The sequence below is a fragment of the Eupeodes corollae genome, chromosome 2 (assembly GCF_945859685.1).
Source record: "Eupeodes corollae chromosome 2, idEupCoro1.1, whole genome shotgun sequence".
NCBI classification, from domain to species: domain Eukaryota; kingdom Metazoa; phylum Arthropoda; class Insecta; order Diptera; family Syrphidae; genus Eupeodes; species Eupeodes corollae.
This window is the reverse complement of record NC_079148.1, coordinates 422,542-443,742: the sequence shown is the minus strand read 5'-3', so window position 1 is coordinate 443,742 and position 21,201 is coordinate 422,542. Positions and strand designations below refer to the sequence as shown.

General features: G+C 32.7%; 6 protein-coding genes across 8 annotated transcripts in view; 1 reads left to right on the top strand and 5 right to left on the bottom strand.

The window, feature by feature from the left end:
* The window catches only part of LOC129948196 (LIM domain only protein 3), an 84,430-nt gene extending 83,136 nt beyond the window's left edge, over positions 1-1,294 (bottom strand). The window contains exon 1 of the mRNA XM_056059076.1: positions 1,188-1,294. Coding sequence (XP_055915051.1) covers positions 1,188-1,292 — 105 coding nt within the window. The 5' untranslated portion in view covers positions 1,293-1,294. The remainder of the gene's footprint in view (positions 1-1,187) is intronic.
* Positions 1,295-1,597: 303 nt separating this feature from the next.
* On the bottom strand, positions 1,598-9,068 carry LOC129948195 (histidine--tRNA ligase, cytoplasmic). 2 transcript variants are annotated; one of them, XM_056059074.1, is made up of 7 exons: positions 8,771-9,068; positions 4,633-4,886; positions 4,308-4,520; positions 4,025-4,246; positions 3,746-3,952; positions 1,949-2,536; positions 1,598-1,879 (listed from the first exon to the last, which is right to left on the bottom strand). In XM_056059074.1, the coding sequence occupies exons 2-7, from the start codon at positions 4,834-4,836 to the stop codon at positions 1,676-1,678; spliced, it is 1,638 nt and encodes a 545-aa protein (XP_055915049.1). In that variant the 5' UTR covers positions 4,837-4,886; positions 8,771-9,068; the 3' UTR covers positions 1,598-1,675. The 2 variants fall into 2 exon arrangements, with proteins under 2 accessions (XP_055915049.1, XP_055915050.1); XM_056059075.1 differs by lacking the exon at positions 4,633-4,886 and having other exon boundaries at positions 8,771-9,065.
* Positions 9,069-10,495: 1,427 nt separating this feature from the next.
* Positions 10,496-13,438, bottom strand: LOC129947290 (protein SPT2 homolog). The gene is made up of 5 exons (XM_056057799.1): positions 13,212-13,438; positions 11,477-12,914; positions 11,284-11,413; positions 11,072-11,157; positions 10,496-10,981 (listed from the first exon to the last, which is right to left on the bottom strand). The coding sequence occupies exons 1-5, from the start codon at positions 13,272-13,274 to the stop codon at positions 10,896-10,898; spliced, it is 1,803 nt and encodes a 600-aa protein (XP_055913774.1). The 5' UTR covers positions 13,275-13,438; the 3' UTR covers positions 10,496-10,895.
* A 1,118-nt stretch (positions 13,439-14,556) lies between these two features.
* Positions 14,557-16,429, top strand: LOC129947439 (sin3 histone deacetylase corepressor complex component SDS3). 2 transcript variants are annotated; one of them, XM_056057995.1, is made up of 7 exons: positions 14,560-14,820; positions 14,887-14,962; positions 15,073-15,289; positions 15,551-15,649; positions 15,716-15,884; positions 15,942-16,150; positions 16,208-16,429. In XM_056057995.1, exons 1-7 carry the CDS (start codon positions 14,700-14,702, stop codon positions 16,301-16,303), a joined length of 987 nt encoding a protein of 328 aa, XP_055913970.1. In that variant the 5' UTR covers positions 14,560-14,699; the 3' UTR covers positions 16,304-16,429. The 2 variants fall into 2 exon arrangements, with proteins under 2 accessions (XP_055913969.1, XP_055913970.1); XM_056057994.1 differs by having other exon boundaries at positions 14,557-14,820; positions 15,716-16,150.
* Positions 16,430-16,595: 166 nt separating this feature from the next.
* Positions 16,596-17,975, bottom strand: LOC129947440 (RING finger protein 141-like). The gene is made up of 4 exons (XM_056057996.1): positions 17,670-17,975; positions 17,374-17,602; positions 17,085-17,311; positions 16,596-17,010 (listed from the first exon to the last, which is right to left on the bottom strand). Exons 1-4 carry the CDS (start codon positions 17,819-17,821, stop codon positions 16,857-16,859), a joined length of 762 nt encoding a protein of 253 aa, XP_055913971.1. The 5' UTR covers positions 17,822-17,975; the 3' UTR covers positions 16,596-16,856.
* A 2,341-nt stretch (positions 17,976-20,316) lies between these two features.
* Positions 20,317-21,186, bottom strand: LOC129947444 (40S ribosomal protein S10b). Its single transcript, XM_056057999.1, has 2 exons — positions 21,073-21,186; positions 20,317-20,835 (listed from the first exon to the last, which is right to left on the bottom strand). Exon 2 carries the CDS (start codon positions 20,833-20,835, stop codon positions 20,362-20,364), a length of 474 nt encoding a protein of 157 aa, XP_055913974.1. The 5' UTR covers positions 21,073-21,186; the 3' UTR covers positions 20,317-20,361.
* Positions 21,187-21,201: the final 15 nt, after the last annotated feature.

Below are 21,201 nucleotides of genomic sequence, written 5' to 3'. Positions count from 1 at the left end.
TTCCTGAACCAACTTATATTTTTGTGTGTACTGTGTTTTGCTAATAATTTTGGTAATCGATTATTATCATAAGAAAATATTTTCGCTACATAATCAAAGTGCATTTTCAAGGTGAAAATATAAATAGGTGGAAGACCTCTTTCAAGTAGCACCATGTTATTAGGTGTTGATTTTGGTAATCTAAATAGTTTTTTTAAGAAGAGCCGTTGCAGTTTTCAACTTCATCATATTGCTGATATCTCCAAAAAACCAAAAACAACCAAAACCAAGTGTTGCCAATATCCTCCTCTTCAATTCTTGTGAACAAAAATTCGATGAACATGGCCCTATAACGATTGCTATTGACTGTAACGGCCACTTCTTGCTCATTTTAAACAATGGCCCAATTATGCCTCTGCACCAAACAGTGACTCATTTTGGATGTATCGGCTTTTCAATGTACGCGTCCGGGTTTTCTGTGCGACAATTTTAATTGTTTACATAGCCGCCAAGAACAAAATGAGCTTCATCTGAAAAGGCAATTTTTCCCAGCGTTGTTCAAGCGTATACACAACTGTATTCTTTCAGCGGAAAGATAAAAACTAATTATCTGTCAAATCAGACATAAGCTAAGTGCGTTCATTCACGAAATAAGCACTACTTGCAAAAAAACGTTAAATGGCGGACCCTATGGTTCAGCTTAAGATTTTTCCATTAAAGAAGCTATGTATGTGTTTCTTAAAGTTACTTTTAACAGATAGCTTTTGGTTTGGTTGGATATTTAGTCAGTTTTGAATATATTAGACCTTTTGTCGATTTTATCTTGTATTGTTATTTTAATTTCAATAAACAAAACGTGTTTATAAAGATTAATACCTATAAAGTAACTTTATTTACCAAAGAACTTGAAACTTTAACTCTTTCTTAAAAGCCAAGAAAAATCAGCCTTTTCTTTTAAAAGAATTGGAAGAATCATAAATTGAACAAATACAAAATCATTCATTTGATTACGTACGCTGCCCAAACTCCAAACGACTTGATCCAAAGTTTTTACTTGCTCCATGGGCAAAGTATTGATTTTGTGTTCTCTCTAAAATCAATGTTTATCATTTTTTATATAAACCCTCTTGTTCTTAAAAGATCTTTTTTTTTTAATTAAAAAAAAGAGTGCATTCCACTAACAAAATTAATTTTGTTTTGGTACTTACCAAAAAACCTGTCTGCAAGAACGCGTTCATTTTCGCGAATTCTTTTTTGCTTGATATTTGATTATTAAATTTGATAGGAACTACTTTTCGATGAAGATCCGGCATGGCGATGAAATCGTCTGAAATCGCCTTTTGAAATCTGAGAAAAATCAAAGAAAAAATAATTCATTCAAAAGAGACTGCTAAGACTTTACTTAAAATGTGCATATGTATATTTAATTATTGTTTTTTTTTTTATAGTGGAAACTTGAGAATGAAATAAAACAACACTTAGTTTTTTTTTGGCTTTCTCGCTTTTGTTTTGTTATCGTTATATTTTGTGATTTATTTTGTTTGGTTTGATTTGTTTTGCAGGTAATTTCATGATTTTGTGGGAGAATAGCTACAGCACGGATAATTAAATGCCCTGGCAGAGAGTGCTTTCCTTTAAGTATTATATAAATAAATAAATACAATTTATCATAAAATGCTTATCATATAGAGGGTCTTTAAGTTCGTAGACGTTTTTTGATCTCATCTGCTAAGTTCTCGATCTTAACTTCTTCTTCTTTCCGCGTTTTAATCTCTCGAATTTTCACTATTCCTTTTCCCAATTCTGAGTCACCGAATACAACAGCCAATGGAATTCCATTTTCTTCACAATATTGCAATTGTGCCAATAGTTTTGGATTAAGCTTGTAAGAGTGTTCAGCCTGAGAATCACATTAATTCATTTAGTCAATAATATTTGGTTTGATATATAAAAACAAAAAAACTCTTACTTTAACTCCTTCGTCCCACAATTGATTTAAAATTTGTAATCTCTTTTCGTGGAGTCCTTTGTGAGCCGAAGCGACATAAGCCTCAATTTCGGTTGTTCGAGTCTTAACACCACTGGCTGCGTTCTTTGCTTCTAGCACAGAAAATATTCGCTCTACTCCAATCGATACACCCACGCAAGGGACTTGTTTACTTTTTGGGTCAAACATTCCAACGAGGTTATCATAACGTCCACCTCCAGCAATCGAACCAACAGTTCCAGCCTCATCCCCATTTTGTGCGATCTTGGGTTCTGCTTTAAGCACGCATTCATAGATAACGCCTGTATAATAATCAAGTCCACGGGCCAAACTCAGATCGAAACATATCCTTTTACTTAATCCCATAGCGTTGCAGTACTTGAGAAGCAATTTCATTCCTTCTAAGCCATTCACAGCTGATTTTATAGATTTAAGTTTTTCGTCTTCAAGCAATTTATCAACTAATTCTACACCACCACTGAGTTGTACGTATTCTCCAATCTTGTCCGCCGATACTTCATCAAGGCCTTTTTCTTCGATCATTTCCCTTCTGACTTCCGCCCAAGGACTCTAAAATAGAAACAAAAAAAAGATAAGAATGATATTTTTAAGATAATATATTAAGAATGAATATTATGAATATTAAGCAGATATTACAATTTAAGAATGGGCAAAAGGCTAATTTAAAACTTAAAAGAAAATGCAACAACATTAAAGTAAGTATACGCCCGAGTGTACTACATAAATAAAACTAGTCAATGTCATGTCATGTCATACGTCTTAAGCATTGTGTTGTGACCTCATAGTATATCAGTCGATAGGGATAATTAACGGCTGCTTAGTTATCAAAGTTATTTTGTTTTTTCCTTAGAAATATTCCGTAATGGATTTCTTTAAACGCAGAAGGCTTCAAGGCTCGACCATCTGCTTCTAGGAGTTTCGAGAAAAATTTGGTAAATTTACTCCAGTGTCGTATAAACCATTGGTACGGTTTGGCTCGAATGAAGCTGTGATCGGTTTTTTGACTATTGGACAAGTTTGTTTTACCAATGTTGCCCTCGTTACCAAATTTTGGGAAGAAAGACCTTAAGGGGCTTTTAGAATCACAAGTGCCTCTGCTTGAAAGACACTGCAGTTAACTGGAAGCTGAGAGGATTATACCAACAAAATATACCAGACCCTTATCTTCGTTTTTAAGCAATCCTTAAAGACCGATACATGACTTGTTATTATGACCCTGTTTTTCATTCTTTCTTTTCTACTAGGTAAAAATCTTGCTGGTTTAAATTTCAGAGCTAAAAAATAATACGTTTTTCTAGAGTTCCATACATGACAAAGAAAAAAGTATTTAAATTAATTTTGGAATTCTCAGGAGCTTTGAACTTTAAAATAATTTATGGGTTTAAACGATAGGATTAAGTTAGTAAGGAGTCATTGGGAATTGTTTTTCTTTATATTATTACAACTGTCACAGCTTGATTCAACTTTTGCAAGATTTCTGTGGGATGAAGAAGTCGCTGGAAATTAATAAGATCAATTTCGAGGTAACTAATTATGGTGTTGATTGATCATCTTTCTAAAAATAACACTAAACGGTTTCGTAAAAATGGGACTTCTAAGTTAAATCCTCAAAAATGTGAGGAATCGGATTCAAAAGTATTTTACTGACAAACTTAGCTGAAGAACAATAAAATAGAGGAAGCTGAGTCATCTAATATCTTTCTGTAAAATTCTTAGTCTACCTAATAAAATCATTAACTTAATTTATAAATAATTTACCTTATCCAACTTATCGACTGTGGAGCAAATTGCTCTAAATTTGTCAGTGGGAACTCCGCAGGCTTCGAACATACCATCGAGTAATTGACGATGGTTAAGTTTGACCACAAAATCACCCATCTCCAAACCTTCAAGTACTTCTACGACAATTTTAACACACTCAGCATCTGGCAGCATTGGATCATAAGTTCCAGCAATATCAAAATCCTTAAAATTTGAAAACAAAAACAAATATTCATTAACTACTAAGGAAATGATTTGTGAAAAGATTTAACTCACGCATTGGTAAAATTCACGATAGCGTCCACGTGCTATAGAGGGATTATCACGTCGATAGACTTTCGCAATGTGATATCTCTTAATACTCGATATTTTGCTCATGGCTAAATATCTAGCCAAAGGAACTGTAAGGTCATAGCGCAACGAAAGAATTTCACCACCCTGATCTTTGAGATCGTATATGAGTTTCGAGTCTTCACCATACTTTCCTGTTAGAACTTCCTATTCAAAGAAAAGAAAATTAGAATAATAATAAGAGCCGAAAAATCCTTTTAAAAGTTACTTTAAGTTCGAAAACAGGAGTATCAATGGACTCAGCACCATGTTTCTTGAAGACAGCGATGATTTTATCAAGGACGCTCTGCCTTAAGGCCATTTGCTCCGGGCTATAGTCTCGTGTTCCCTTTGGTGTCTTCAAGGTGAATTTCTGGGGTGTTCCATTGTCTTCTGATAACTGCGCTTTTAGCGCCAAGAGTTTAGAAACCTCAGCATCAATCTATTGAAAAAAGGATATTTTCAATACGTTTTTCAATCACTAATATTTTTATATGATAAACTAAAAAATGTATGTACTTATAGAATTTGTTATAAAAAAAAGCAATGCTAACCTTTGATATTTCCTGTACAATGGATTCATCATCAGTATCATTATTATTGTTGTTGTTTTTATTTTGTATAGTTTGACTAGTTTGAATTTTAAATAATTTTGCTGAATTATGCAAACAATTATTATTGACTTGTTGTTGATTTAGAAAAATTGTTTGAATTTGTCGCGAATAATTATGAAGGCGGCAGCTAAAGTGACGCAACATTTTTACAACTAATAACTAATAACTGGATTATGCCCAGACTCGATTTAAACCTAAACAACAATATAATGAAACTGATTAGAGTTCATATTACTTTAAAATAACAACATAAACAAATAAGAACTAAACACAAAAAAATAAAAAATTAAATGTTAGTGCATAAATTGTTAACATGAAATAGAATTGTGTCAGAAAGAAATGTAATGTAATGTTATGATTAAATTAAGTTCCAAAAGCCAATGTTAAAAGCGAAAAAAATGTTGCGCCCTATTCCACCAATGCGACAAGTCTTAAAGCAACAGCACACTTTCACAAAGTTTAAGTTCAAAAATGTTAGTAATCACAAACCAGCAAAAAATGATATATAAACTTTTTAGTTTCCAAAAACCACCACCACACGAAACTTTTAAATGAACACACGTTTTATAAAATTAATTTGGTTACTTTGCAAAACAATTCAAAAATATTTAGGTGAGATATTTTTGTATGACTTAAAAGTGCTTCTGAAAATAAACAAAAGCAGCAACATAAAATTATCAAACATAAAATTAAAAATTGTGCAATATTTTAAGCGTGTAATAATCTATTAATGAATTAAGAAGAAGTAATAGAAATTTATCACTCATGAACCAAATTTTTGGTGTCTATGTCAAATTATGATTTCCGAAGGATTTTCATGTCACATCATGATCAAATCATCATGATCAAGACATTGACCAACAAGGTTTTGTAACTTGCAATCAAACAGTAATTTTCTTAAGGCTGACGATGGCGTAATTTCAACTCAATATCACTTCAGTTTTGTAGATGTAACTTTTTAAAAAACATTATAATAGACTTGTTGAGGGTGTTTTATCACGAGTGTTTGAAATTGGAGTGCGAATTAGCACAATCTTAATTTGCAAAATCATGATACAGTTTTAAAAAAAAAAATCAGACGTGATTGTTGACCCTTGTTAGCCAAGTGGCATGGATTATAAAAACAATTTCTTAAAATTTTTCTATTGAATTTTGATATAGAGTAGAATTTTTATTTAAAGTAAGCCATCGTATACTTATAAAAATGGAATCTATTGGTTTTCACTCAAATATTATACTTTGGTTTGCATCCTATCCCAATGACGGAAAACACTTTAAGCGTATAAATAAGTTACCATCGGGTATAAGCAACGTCACTAAAGGAGTACGACAAGGAAGCCTTATAGGACCACTTCTATTCCTGTTATCTGATCAATAATAAACTAATGTTCTTGAATTTTATTTGCTGATGACATTGTATAATTGTCATTCACCCCAAAGGGACATTGATCGCTTGGTGCATAGCTAATGAGCTTGGTTACTTAACTTAATAGTCAAATAACTCAATACTCAATGCTAAAAGTTTAAAAATATCTCTCAACATTAAAAAAATGTTTTTAAACTGATATTTCCATACCCCAATTTACAAAACTGGTTAACAACTTCTTGCCTTTTGTCCCCAATATGCATGTATGCTCTGTCAAGGCGCAATCTTCGATCTCGTTTTGTATTTAATGATTCTTTATAATTTTTGTAATCGATGCATATGAAGAGCAAACATGGTTTGTAATTATTTTGATTTGTGTTCTCAGTTCTCAACAAAGCCGTGATTTATTTGAAAAACATAATATTTGTACATAATATAACATTTTTTTTGTCTGTGCTATGTAATTATTAATATTATAACGGGTGTTTTTTTAAACGTGTAGTTTTTAATCTGACAATACTTTTTTTAAAGTTGGTCTTTTTGACAGCTGTCACTTTATTTATGGTCAGTTTGGTTTGCTATTTTATAATAATTTTACTTACTTCTGAATTTATTCAAGCCAGCCGCGGCGGCCACTTGCCTAAAATTATTTTTAAAACATAACGGCAAGCCCTTATCTTTTTAATAAATTCTTGGCATCATGGGTAAATTCATTGTGCAGTTATTTTTTTTGGCTGCAGAAAGAAGAAAGAGAGGAAATTTGCTAATAAGAACCAAGCGTATGTTAAATGACGTGAATCAAAATCAAGTTCAAAAATATTTCTTTGACTATTTTTCTGTGACGTTTATGAACTGTGTTTACAAATCGGACTAGATAAGGTCTTTGTGGTTTACTGCAGACATTCTGCAATGTGAGTGCGTTCACAAATGAAATAATAAATGCGATTTTACTAATAAAGATTTTTTGCATTAATGAATACATCTTAGTAGTACCCGTAGCGTGATAATTAGTGCGTTGGACTTTAATGCAAGGGTCTTGGGTTCAATCCCTGTCCGTGCCACCTAACTTTTTTCACGGGTACTGGCTCTTGCGAGGAATTGACAAATCCTCCAAGAGTAATTATTGTCATAAAAAGTGCTTTTTCAAATTAGCCGTTCGGATTCGGCATATAAACTGTAGGTCCCCTCCCTCTCTGACAACATTACTCGCACATAGGATTGGTTGAGAGTTGTAAATTACTAGGCCCTGTTTTTTCATGGACTGTTGCGCACTTATTTATTTTTATTTATGAATACATCCTTAACGTGTTTTATTTCTTCTTGAAAACTACACATCTAAAAAAAATCCTTTAAAATATTTTTCTGAATCAGTTTAAAAAAAAAATAGTTAAATAAATCAAATGAATAAGTTCTTATACGTCCGAGAGAACCAGATTTTTTTATCACTTCTAAATCCAATTCTAAAAAAAATCTTTACAAAAACTAATGCGGATTTTCTTCGGTTGTATTTGCTTACAAAAAATGAATATTTTCATAAATATTACAGGCCTCATAATTATACTATTATTTGACTTTGATCTATTGTAGTTATATAATTTTACTTTTGCCAATGTGCGAAACGAAAGGCCAACATAAACATATTAAGAAAATAAAATACCAAATGGCTATGTCCTAAAGCCATAATTTAACCCAATTTATCCCATGCTAGACGAAATGGAACCTGTTTTCATCGTGCTTCTCAAAAATCATTTCTATTATCACGTGCAACTCAGTTAAACCAGTTTGGTATTCATCCTCCAAATAGGTACAAAGGAAGAAGTAGGATCTTGGGATAACTAAGCGCTAATACATATGTTCGTATCCATCATAAACATTTTCTCGTAAGAGCCATTTCTCAAATGTTTCATGATCAATAAGATCAGTTGACATTATGACTCACATATCACAGCGGAAAATGAGGTGTTTTCCATTTGGGAACTTCCTATATGAAATGCAAAAAAGCATAATGACGACGCATGTACAATTATTAATATTAAAGCTTATCAAGGTCATTTCTCTGGCACATGTTCCACTATGTTATGTTATAAAATTGGAAAATTGAAAAACTTGTTTCATCAGCTTCTTTGCAATATGAGAGCCGAAGTAAGCATGTAAGTATGCCGAAGTAGTTTTAAGTGAAGGCAGACTCAGTGGGAAACAAAGAAAGACCATTATATTACCAACAATTCATACAGCTTCACTTTAGATAGATAGATAGGTACATGGTGGCTTTTAATGCAACAAAACAAACAAAAATTGTAACAAGTTTCAAACGGAGTTACGACGAGTTCTTTCAAGGTTTTTTGTTTTCATGTTGCAAAGAGGGGCTCGCGCTAAAATGTGTACGTTTCAATCTTTGATGTGGGATTAGGAGTGTGAGTAATGTACAAACCAAAGCTCGAGATGTTGAAATTTATCTCAACTATATTTATGGGCATTTACGTTAGACATAATGGTCTGATTTTTTATAAAGTTTTTTTCCTTCTCTAAGTACCAATTGCGTTTTTGTTTGTATTCAGTGAAAGCATTGAACTGGATATCTCAATTTCAAGCCCCTAATAATATGTACTTGCCAGCACATCAAATTGGATTATAAGATGTTTCGTTAGTTCAATGAAGCTATGCACAAAGTTAGTAAGTTTTTCTTAGGAGGAACAATTATTTTATTCTTACCTTATCTTTGGGTTCCTTGGCAGCTTTTAATTTCCTGACCACTTCTCCTTGACACCTTATTGATTCCAAGAGTTGTTCGCGATTTTCACTCATTCTATTGTATTTTTACAGGGAGAACACACAATTGTTTGTCTTTTTGGATAGTTTTAATTCATGAATGTTTATATTTATGCAAAATATTTACACATATCAGTTCAAAGATTAAAACTTTTAATATATTTCTTTCCACGAAACGAAATGCGGACGTCTTTTCTTTACACGAGGTTAAATGCAAAAGTAAAAAAAATGTAATGTACAAAAATTGAGACGTCTAAAAATCCCCACTGCAGAATTTTTGAAGTTTATTCGATGGTACAGGAATGTTATTGAGGAAAACATTTGTAATAATCATTCCTCTAACTTAAGGCGTGATACCATTGCTTCAATTTAATTTTAAAAAAATCTCATGAAACAAAAATTCTGAACTTTCAGAAAATTCTTTATAAATTGTAATTTTGGTACACTTTGTGCTAAATCAGTGAATGACGGTAAAATATAGACAGGATAAAAATTAAAATTAAATTATTTTTGAAGACAAAAGTATAAACGCAGACGAACTTTAATGGAAGGTTATCCCGAAATGCGTTTAATATAGTCTTTCCGATTGATAAATTAAATGTACGAATTCTGATGGACAGATGGTAACTATTTGAAAATAGATTGAATTTCTAATTGGCAATCATTTTTATTTGATTTCAATTATTCTATAGTGAGAATCGTTTATTGTTCAGAATTTTAAAATTCATAGCAGACAAAAAGTTTTAGGGCTTGCTCCAAAACATAAAAGTAAATTCAGGGTTAAGCTACTTTTAACTTCATCAGGAGATAAATTTCATATTAGTGTTTGACAATAAGTGGGAAGGTCTTAATAGAAAGAAACACGTACATATCTCGAATGAGCGTGTACAAACTAAATGAAATATTTGGACTTAAAGCATATTTTCGTTTGAAGAAAGAGGTATGAGCCATGTTTTGTCTTAAATTCAGTGCATGCCGTCCTCTTCATACTTATCGAACCGGTGTGAATAAACCGCTAAAAGCGTGATCTATGGTCACTATATATTTTTTTCGAAGTTTTAAAAAACACCTAACTTGATAGATTGATTTTTTGTGTCGCTTTCGAAATGAGGCTATCAAAAAAAAAAGAAAAAGTATAATTAAATTCCTTGTTGATTTCCTTCCTATACCGGGTTTGATCGAACAAAAAGAGAATTCTTCTAGACTTGAAGTCGGAGCTCATCTGAATCGAAACCAGAAAAATAGTGGTTCGATATTTTATCAGTGTTTCATAAATACTGCAGCCATATTTATGCCAAGTCCATTTTATTATTTTTAATTCAGAAATGTGATTGATGATGATTTGTACCTTATCCCTGTTTTTCAATCTTTGAAAAATGCTTCTATGCTTTGAATTTTGATCAAGTTTCGGTTTAATCCTTTAGATCTAATGATAGATAGATAATTTAGATAGAATGGAGGTTTAGTTGAAGATTATAATGACTGGAAATGAAAGATTCTGCTAAGTCATTCCACATTCACACAGTACGATTGAAGAACGAATATCTCTACTTGACCCATGGACTCAAGAAGAAAATGATGGCTCACCTAAGCCACTATGTTGAAACAAATAAGTTTATATTTTTGGATATTTTTTATTCCCAATTATTTATAGTTTTAAATGATTGAAGCTTTTATACTTGTTAATTTGATTAATAAAATAAATTGTATTTCTAAAAGATTCGTCAACCAATACAATCAAAAATTATTGATTCTACCATTTTTTTTTTTTGGAGAAGAAACAAAACATTTTCTATTTAACTTAAAAATATATAAATTTGTGTTTTTGCAGATAATGAAATTCATGTATCCAGTACAAGAACTTTCAAAATTTGGCAAAAGATTATTATAAAACAGAATTAAAAATAAGATTATTTTCAGTAATTATTAAATGGTAAGTACTATAAAAACAATATTTTTGAAATAACATAGTTATTTTTTATATAAATATATATATATATAGATATCACTTTGAACATAACGTATGGTCAGAAGGTAGGTTATCCTTCGTTTAGTTTTGCAGTCCAAATTAATGCACCTTTTTCCGCTTCATACTCGCTTTACGTTTTTTATCTTCGGCTTCTTGTCTCATATCTTCTAAGTCTTCCATTAAACCTACAAAAAAGTTAACAAATAATTTAATAGAAATGTAAAAACTAAACTTGATGTTGTGCTGATTTACTTCTAAGAGAGAAATTAACGTACCGATTTTTTTACTAACGTACTCCTCACGCATTTGTTGGGCAAACGAAGATTCCATTCCAGAATCGTCTTCATCCATATCTCGGTACCTTGAAGTAAATTAAAATTTATTAAATGTTTGATTTGTATAGTTTTAGGTATATGAATAAAAATTCACTATTAACACTCTCTCTTTCAAAACCACTAAACTAAAGTATAAACTAAAAAATATTTACCTCGACTTGTCGTAGCCAAATATAGCCTTAATGTGCTGCGAGTAGTCTTCTCCGTCTGGTCCATCATCAATAAAATCGTCCAGTTCAGAATCGTATTCATCTTCGTCATCATCGTCGTCATATATTCTTCCTAACAATCAAATCAAAACATTATTAGTAGATAGTTTGTAAAACAATCCATGACAGAACTTACTTTTGACTGCTTGTTGAGGTTTCCTCTCCGGCGGCTTGTTACTCCGACGAACATCTGGCGGTGGAAATTGGCGCGTTGTCTGGGCTGGCTGTTGGGGTCTCGACTTAATGTCTCTTGGGGGAAACTCCCGTGTGGGACCATTGTAGGCTCCCTTGCTTCCATTTTGAGTTAAGGCACTTTTCGACCCTCCAGCAGGAGAGGGTTTGGAAGAGCTCGCTGATAACTTACCTGTGGGTTGGGATTTCTGGAGTGGTCTATCCTTCAACGATGCTGTTGACCCATTTACGGAGGATGGTCTTACACTACTACTTGTGCTTTTTGACGACTGTGCAGGCGAAGAAGACGACGTCTTCGGGGAAGAAACGCCTTTTTGACTCGAGTTGGGAACAGGATTGAGGGGTTTTTTGAAAGTTGTTGATTTTGAATCAACGGATTTGCTGCTGCTACTGCTTGGAGTTGCTGCTACTGAACTGGCAGTTGGGGGTTTTTGAGCTGGCGACTGATTCAACTTTGGTATGCGCCCATTGGGCTCCATTTTTTGTCTCTCGGGAGCTTTGACAGTTGCAGCAGAACCCGGCTTGCCTTCTCCCTTCTCTCTCTCCCTCTTGCGTCGTTCCCTTTCTTCGAGGAATTTTTGGCGTTCTTCGTGTTCTTTCTTTTCCTTCTTTGTCAGAAGCCGTTCAGGTTCCTTTTTCTTGGGCTCCACTTCAACCACCACCGGCTCGAATTGCTTTTTCTCAGCCAGCTTGAGAAGCGCCTGGAAATCCATGACCGGCGGAGGGGCAGCTTTCTTTAGTTTAGCCCGCCTTTGTTGTTCCTCCTCGCGTTTTTTTTTCTCCTCCATTTCTTTCTCGGCTTCAGGGTCGTAGAGATCCTTCTTTCGCAATGACCCCGAGGTTGGGCCACTTGTCATGGCAGATGCTAGCTTAGGGGCCGCTGTTGACGTCCTCACACGAGTGTGAGGCATATTTCGCTCCAGGATTTCCCGCTCAATGGCCGCTTTCACGCGATCCTTCGTACTATTCAGGTCAGTTCTTGTTGCTGGTCTACTCGGTGCAAAGACCTTGTCTTCTTTAACGTCTTTCACCTTTTCTATATACTTTTGATAGAAGGCATTCGCCTCAGTCGACACGTACCCATAATCGTCCGCGTCGGGTTGGTCGCCACCTTCCCGCGAGACTGCGGTGTGTTCAGTATCCACTGCATCGTCCAACACCGACTTGTTGGCCGATTTGATGACCTTAAGCATTTTCTTGATCTTATTCTTTGACTTTTCATCACGCAGAGCCAACAGTTGCTCACGCTTCTCCTTCTCCGCCCGCAGTCGCTCCCGTTCCTCTTGTTCTTTTTTGGCTAGAAATTTCTGGATGTTGTGCGATAGTTTCTTATCTTTTGATTCCTTTTTTGGAGGTGCGAATTTGGTACTGTAGTATTTCCCCTGACATAACAGAAATAAAATTGTTTACAATTAGATTTTCATCAAGACTGAACTAAGATAAAATTTATATTTATTTTATATGAAAAGATTGCATTTTGTAGACAATATGCTTCATTTAGAAATGCACTTAAAATTGTGAAGTCAAAGCAGCAATAAAGTTTTCTCTAATAGATTTCTATCTTGTGAGATGAAATCTTATAATTTTAGTGTGAAATATAACACTCAATATTGCTTAATCGATTTATAATTTAAAAAAATTAAAATCAATTGTGAAAGTGGAAAAATAGTTAAACTTACATCTGCACCCTTGGTGCTTTCGCTATTTTTCTTGGCAACATGAAGCAAGGCCCCGAAATCCATGATTGCTGACGCCTGATGATTACTATTTGCTGTTTAATTCCTGAGTGAAAATTAATTTGATTCTAATTTGGTTTTTAATAGAAAATTAATTAAAATATGTTATAAGTTGGTGGTGCTTTGAAAACGACACACGACCATCTTGAAAAATGAAGAAAGACTGTGCGCTGTCAAATTTATTTCTCTTTACAATAAAAAAAAATAGAATGACATACTTTCAAGTGCTGCCAATTTATTTTTTGGAAGTGATACAGTCGGTCATTTTAATGAATGCATTCAGCAGCATTTAAGGTTTTTTGACACGAGAAGAGTTGGCAGCATTAAATATAATTTAGTTAATAGTTAAACTTTAAGTACGTACAGTAAATATACAAAAGTTCGTCAATAAATGTAAAACTAAGACGACAGTTTGACTTTTTGCTTATATTTCGTACACAAATTGTTCAATGTTTAATTCAAATCATCAATCTTGCAGTAATAAGTTTCTATTTCTGAAGTAAAATATTTTTTCTCACGTTCAACCTGCTTCTTATCACATTATTTTAAAATTAATTAAAATTCAGTTGAAGTGTAAAATTGGTACTTTTTATGGTTGAATTTATATTTGTAGTAAACAAATTAGTTTTTCTATTTCTCACCAGGTGGTATTTTTTTTTGTAAAATTTGGTATCACTTCAAGCTATTTCAGTAAAATCAGTTTTTACATTACCATTTTCGTTTATCTGGAAATTAAATATTTTTTAATTACATAACGATAAGCTTAATGTTTATTTATTTTAATTAGCATAATTTCGTGAAATTAAAATAAAAAAAAGTACAAAATGGTGTAAATTTGACATTGTTTATCATATATATATATATATCTAAATGGCAACTCCACTCTCAATATCGAATAATGTAATTTAAATTTGAAGATCCGTGCTGTCTTATTTTTCTTATTGGAATTGGATCATTGTGATGATAAACAGCAACCATTAACACCTTAAACTCTTATGGATTTCTTATTTAGAATTTGGTTTACAATTTTGAAGATATCGAAGCTAAGGAGTCAACTGTCTATAAAAAAAAATATTTCATCACTAAAATCACATAAAAATTCTATTTTCAGTTTTAAAAGAAAAAACATCCTTTCATGGATTTATATAGATATATATGTATGTTTTTTTTCAAAAAGTCTCTTGCCTACTGAATGTGTTCACTTAGTCAACCAGTTTTCTACACTACCGACTTAAGAATTTCCACTTCGGCTAATGGCTTGTGGCGTTAACACTAAATTTGACATTCCAATTCTATTATATTTTGTGAAGCTGAAGACAGAAGACGATTTTATTTGTTAAAGAAAAGCTTCCCTTTTCCTTGTTTCTTGTTTGCTTGTCCAAAATAATATTTTATGAAAAGAAAATTTATTAAAATTTAAATTCTTTCAATATGTCCCATCAAGGCTATGGAAATTTAAATATGTTTGAGTTAAACGATGATGATCGCGTCGACTTCAATGATGATTCCAGAAACACCAATTTTGACCAAAATATGTACGATAGCGAAGAAGGTAATTCATTAGATTTAATGTCATAAAATCTAGAAAATTATTTAAAATATATTTTTGTTTCTCAAGATACCGAAGAAGCTAGTGAAACAGAATTCAGAAACCATCATCGCGGCAATGATGAACCGATGGAAATAAAAGAACAGTAAGCTAACGATAGGTTTGCGTTTTTCTTTATTAAAATAAAACTGCATTCTACCCTTTATGTACCCCTAACTGTACATGTATAATTCGATTTGTTAATTTATTTTTAAGAATGTATCTAGACAAGTTAGCAAGTCTGCATAAGCTATTGGGAGAGCTCAAAGCCCTGTGCCATCCTGAATACCTTAAGAAAGTGAAGAAGCTCGAGAGTATGTACAAAGAACGCTTGCGATTAAACGAAACCTACCGTGACTACCTTAGAGACTGCGTTGAGAGGGATTATATACTGGAGAAGAAAGCAGCTCTTAAAGAATACGAAGAGAAAAAGGTAAGCAACAAAAAAGATTCTCAGGTTTGACTTTCTAAGCCCTTAAACACAATTAAACCTGTGCTCTGCACCGTTATTTCATTCCTTTGTCTCTGTTTCAATAGCTTGTATTTAAAATACCCGTATAAGATCTCAAATTTTAAATTTCAAGAAGGTTTTCGATTTATATTTAGATATTTGAGTTATTTATAAATAAAATAAATTCAATTAATAAAACTGCAGAATTGAATGAAAATCATGTGACTTTTAACCTTCCTTTAGGCCGACCTCAAGGACAATATCCTCACCGATTTTGAAGACAAAAAGAAACTAATTGAAAATGAAAGACACAGCCTTGAACTAACAAGTGATTCCATGGAGGTATGTTAATTATAAAATCAATTCTTTTGAATTTGTTTAAAAAAAAATCAAACCGTAAAAAAACAGATTAAACCAACAGTAACGAGAAAACTTAGGCGAAGACCTAATGAACCAATGCCAGTTGTTGAAAAGAGACGCAAGCCTGCAACTGGACAGCTTCTTGTTTATCTTCTAGAAGATAAAGACATTGATAATGATCTCAAGACCATTAGTAGAGGAAAACCAATGACGCCAAGTAATAAATTAATTTTATTCAATTTTATTTTTATTGTAACTGTTTTCTTGTTTTTAGCACTTTCCCAAAATGGAGTGGGAAGTCTTATGAACAACTCGTCCGGACTTTTGATGCCCGAGACAAATAATTCCTTTGTTGAGACGAGAATAGAGGATGGTAAATTGTTGTACGAACGTAGATGGTTCCATCGCGGGCAGCCAGTTTATGTCGAGGGCAAGGAACTGCCTAAATTCGCAGCTACAATATCTGCTATTGGCAATGAAATTGTAAGTTCAAATTCATACGTGACAAAATGTGTTCTATAATGTTTTCGTCAATTACAGGTTTGGGTTAAAAAAGTTACCGACAACACCCGCTCGAAGATTAGTATGTCGCATTTGGCGAAGGGCAAAGTTTCAATTAAGCGTAGAGCTAATTAAGTTTTATGTTGTTTGTATTTTTCATGTAGAATTTAAATTTATAAGTTTTTAGTATTAAATAGCTGATAACTTTACAAGTTTTATTTTTGTATGTTTAAAGTTCAATATTAAAATCTAAGATGGCAAGACTGACTTTTCTTAACATGATTATAGGGAAGACCAAAGAGAGCTAGCTCGGCATAGCATGAACCACGTAAGTAAAGAAACAGTACAATAAGATTGAAGTTACTCAAAGAAATAACAGGTTTCTTCTGTATCTTCTGTTTGAATTAATGTCAATAGTGATTTAAAATTCTCTTACTTGCTTCCCAGTTCTATATTTCGCCTGAAACATGTGTGTCCTTAATTTAACGGAAAGCATATACATTCATTTATATATTTAACACAGTAAACATAAAGCTTAAAAATACATAAACATTATATTGGAACTTATTTCGTAAGGTTTTTTTTCAACATAGAGGTTGTTTAAACATAATAATCTAACATACATATAAAAATTTACTTTTCCCCGAGGACTGTCATTGTTGGAGCCAACTTTCTTTTTTTTATTTATTTACTTTTCAATTTGTTGCTTTGAGAGATTCATTAGCTCATCGCATATTTTGTCATTTATTTCATCGACCCCAGGCAGCTCTGACATAACCCAGGTATCATCTGTGCTAGCCAATAGCTCATTGCAAATGGGACACGTCTTGTTGTTTACATTCCTAAAAATAATTAAACAAAAAGAAAAACATCGATATTAATTTTAATAAATTAGTTTCCACTGCGTCTCTCTTACCATTGTTCTATGCATGGAGCACAAAAGCTATGAGTGCATGGAAGTATTACTTCGGTTCTTCGATCCAGACATATAGAACACTCATCAAATTGATCTGGAGTAGAACACAGTGAGGAGGTGGGACTGAATTGGCCTGAATTCATCATTGTATGTACTTTGTCCATCAGTATCGATGCTGTTATTGGAGTATCCGATTGAGAATCTGAAGAACCGGATCCTCTTCGTTCCTAATAAGTACATAGTATGACACAATTATCGATTTGTTATTTAAATAATAAAAACTACTCACGCTCTGCTTTTCGCTGGAAACCAGACTTTGGAGATGGGATTGAAATGTCTTAAAGACACACAAAAATTGCTTAAGATTGAGAAGTTTGTATTGATCAATCTCCCGAGTGACTGGGTCGACTTTTACACAAGCTATCTTCACAGTTGCTTTCCATAAAAGTGAAGTATCTGTGCCGTTTTTGATAAGGAATACCAACTGTTTTCCCGATGGATCCAAGCAGTTGCGAGATCTGTAAGAGTTTTTTTTTAGAAAACTGCATACCTTCTGCATTAGCCGGTTGGAGGTAATTAACTTACAACGCATTTAGTCCTTCAAGACATTGCGTGAAGTCGTCATAGGTGAGCAAACCTATTTCAGAAAAAACTTTTGCATGCTTAACCACTTGCATTTGTAGATTATCCACAGTGTCCGGGATGACATTGTCTGTAATGCTTTGATTCTGACCCATTTCGTTTCAATCTATCTTATTTTAGTGTTTTTATTTTTTAAAAAACTGTCATGTTGTTTGAAAAACCCAAGTACCAACAAAAATGGTTTTCAATTATTTTTGTATATCAATGCCCGTCCTTTTTTTTGATGCGCTTTAACTTTATTTTTGACGTTTCTATTTAGTCACCAAAAAAGATAAATGATGACAACAGCTGTCAAATTGATTGGCAGAGTTCACGTAACTATGATAATTTGATTGTGTTGTTGTGTGTTTTATGCGTTCAACAGTTGAAAGCTAAATCGAGTAAAAATACATTTTCTTTCGAGTTTTAGAACTTTAATTTAAAAATATTCTACAAATCAATTGAAAACATAAATTTGTAAACTTGAAACAATGTTTTTGTTGAGATTATAACCAAACTTCGATTTTCAACAAAAAAACATGACATGAGTGCGTTGCACAAAATTAATAATGTTTCATCCAATGCAACCATTCAGCTAAGTAGATTTAGCCCTTAATATACACAAATGTTGCTTAAATATAGGTAAGAACCTAGTATTATGAATTAAGTTAACAAGCTGACATTGATTGATTAGTGTAATTTGATAGAGAAAGATTTTTTTAGAAACCGAACCCACTATCCATAAAGTAGCCCTTAATATTTACAAAAATTTGCGTGAGATCAAAAATACTTTCCCATCTAAGTATTGAGCTTTTACATTGAAATTTTAGCTCAAGGTGAGTACCATCAGAATTTACTGGACTAAATTTTACTTATGATTTTTTAAATTTCAATGAACGAAAACGAAATAAAAGTATTTATTTTAATTGCATATTTTTTCAAAATATTTAATTTCAAAGTTTTTCCAAATATAAATCGGCACTCTTTCTTCACTGATTTATATACAAATTTAACAAATTCACATTTTTACTAACTACATCCTTCAAACTGGCAGAAATATTTAATAATGGACATGGAATGTGATAAATCCAAAACAAATACCTTTTGATTAGATAGTAATAATTTCTATTTTCTTGTAGTTTTTTAACATGTCTTTGAAAAGTGTTACAGTTCAACTTTCATATTTGTACGGAACGAAAATATATTTATTTAATACCTCATAAGAATGCGAAAAAATGAATCTGATATTTTTTCTGATTGAAATCAAAATTAAACTAATAAAGTCTCATACAAAAAAATGTACAGCCCGTGTTATAAGGGACTTATATACATACTTGTAACGTTAGCCTTAAAACTGGTTCGATTTTCAACTTTTGAACCTGACTACTCAGTTCATTCATTAATGCATACACCAAACAGTTGAAAATAATTTATATTTGTTATTACAAAAGAAAAAAAAAACTTGAGTATTGGAAAATTTTCATTTGATTTGTTTTCTGCGGAAAAATTTACTTAATAAAAGTAAAGAAAAATTAAATTAACATCTAAATACATAAACAGACCGATGGGTAGCATAGCCAAAGCATATATATCGGGTTTTCTGTGTCGACTTTGTTCTGAAATTCACAAAATCGTTGTTCATGTTTACAGCAATAGCGTCAAGAAGTTCCTAATTGATGAAAAAATAAATGGATATTTACCAATAACGGCAAGAAACTTTAAATCATTTCCACTATTAGCAATTCATTATTATTATACATTTTATAGATATCGCCAACAGACCCTCTGCCTAAAACTATATGCAGATCCTGTTTACGAAAAGTTGAAGAACACTATGATCTCTTGTTGCGATTGTCCAGCATACGAAAGACCATCAAACAAAACAACAAAGCAACAAACACTGAACAAGACACTGTCTCAAAACCAGAATAAATAATTGTTTAAATGTAAATCAAATCAATTGACCGTTTAATTTTAAATAAATATTTGGCTAAGTTTTATTTTTAAATCAAAATTACTTCAAGTATCTTTTTTATTTATAAGAAGTTTGCCTCTAAAAGCTGTGCAATAGCATAGTTTAATTTTAAACAAGGGTAGGTATGGGATTCTTTTGCAAATAATTATTTCAGAATCGCTCTTGATGAAGATCATGCAACATAGACAGTGCCTTAGAGTACTGAAGTACCATAATTTCACATTAGGCTAAAAATGAATATTAATGCATTCCCTTGTCCGAACATTCAGCATTTTAGAGGCAAAATGTAATTGCGATGTTTATATAGCCGAAACGATGCTTAATGTCCAAAAAGATTAGATTAGTAAACCAATCACATAGGAGGACTTTTAACAACAAATCATCCGAGTGAGATTAATATCTTACCTTCTATTGCTATACGAACTTCTTACGCTTCTAGTAAATTCCTAAAACTGATGCTTTTAATTGAATTATAGTGCACCCAATAGAAGAAGCAACAGCTGAGGAACAAAAACCATATTATTGAATCCAGAAACTTTCTCAAAGAAAGTTTCGATCTATAAACAAACTGCAAATCAAATAGTTCTCCCAAAATATTAACTGTTCCAGAAAATTCAATAATAATAGAAAAAAAGATTACATTTTAGTACAAACGTTTGTTTATTGATTTAACATAAAAACCTATTGTGGACGAGAACCACGACCGAATCCACCACGGAATTCAACATCTCCGGCTCCAGCTCCGACGTCTCCCTTCTTGTCAGCACCGCCTGGGGCACGTCTGTATGCAGAACGATCTTCGCCGGTCTTTGTGGAATCTCCACGAGGACCAGAAACAGTTGGTCGTGGACGAGCAGTCTCAGACCTGGCTGGGCGTTTCAATGTTGCTGGGACAATCTCTGGGGGCAAGTGCAGGTATGTCCTGAGGTATTCAATACCTTCATTGGTCAAATGCCAGTAGTAATGCCTCCAGGCGAACTGTTCCTTCACCAATCCACGGGAATGCAGAGATTGCATTGTCTTGATGACATGTAAGTTGGGAATTGTTTCCAATTCGGGATGTTTTGGGGCATGGAAATCTTTTTTGGCCACAATGACACCCTCTTTGAAGAGGTATTCATAGATAGCAACGCGATGAGCCTTTGGCATAAACATCTGAAAGTAAATTAAGGATTTTTCATTAATGTTGCACTTTTCATAGAAAAAAAATCACTACAAGAACTAAAGTGAACCGAAATAAATGTAAATATTACACAATTCACTAGTAAATTTTCACATTATTTCATGTTGTATAAATCGATATAATGTTGTAAATTATAATTTCGGTTCCATTTAGTAATTTAATTCAACGATTGATAAGATTTTTAAAGATTTTTACGAAAATTCACATACTTTAGCGTCTTTGTGAGAGCGGTCACCGGAAAGAAAGGAATTGTCAAAAAGAAAATGACATTTCAAAGAAAATTGGTTTTATTATTGAAACACAGATGTCGCATTGTCGTTAAAGTGAAATATAAGTCT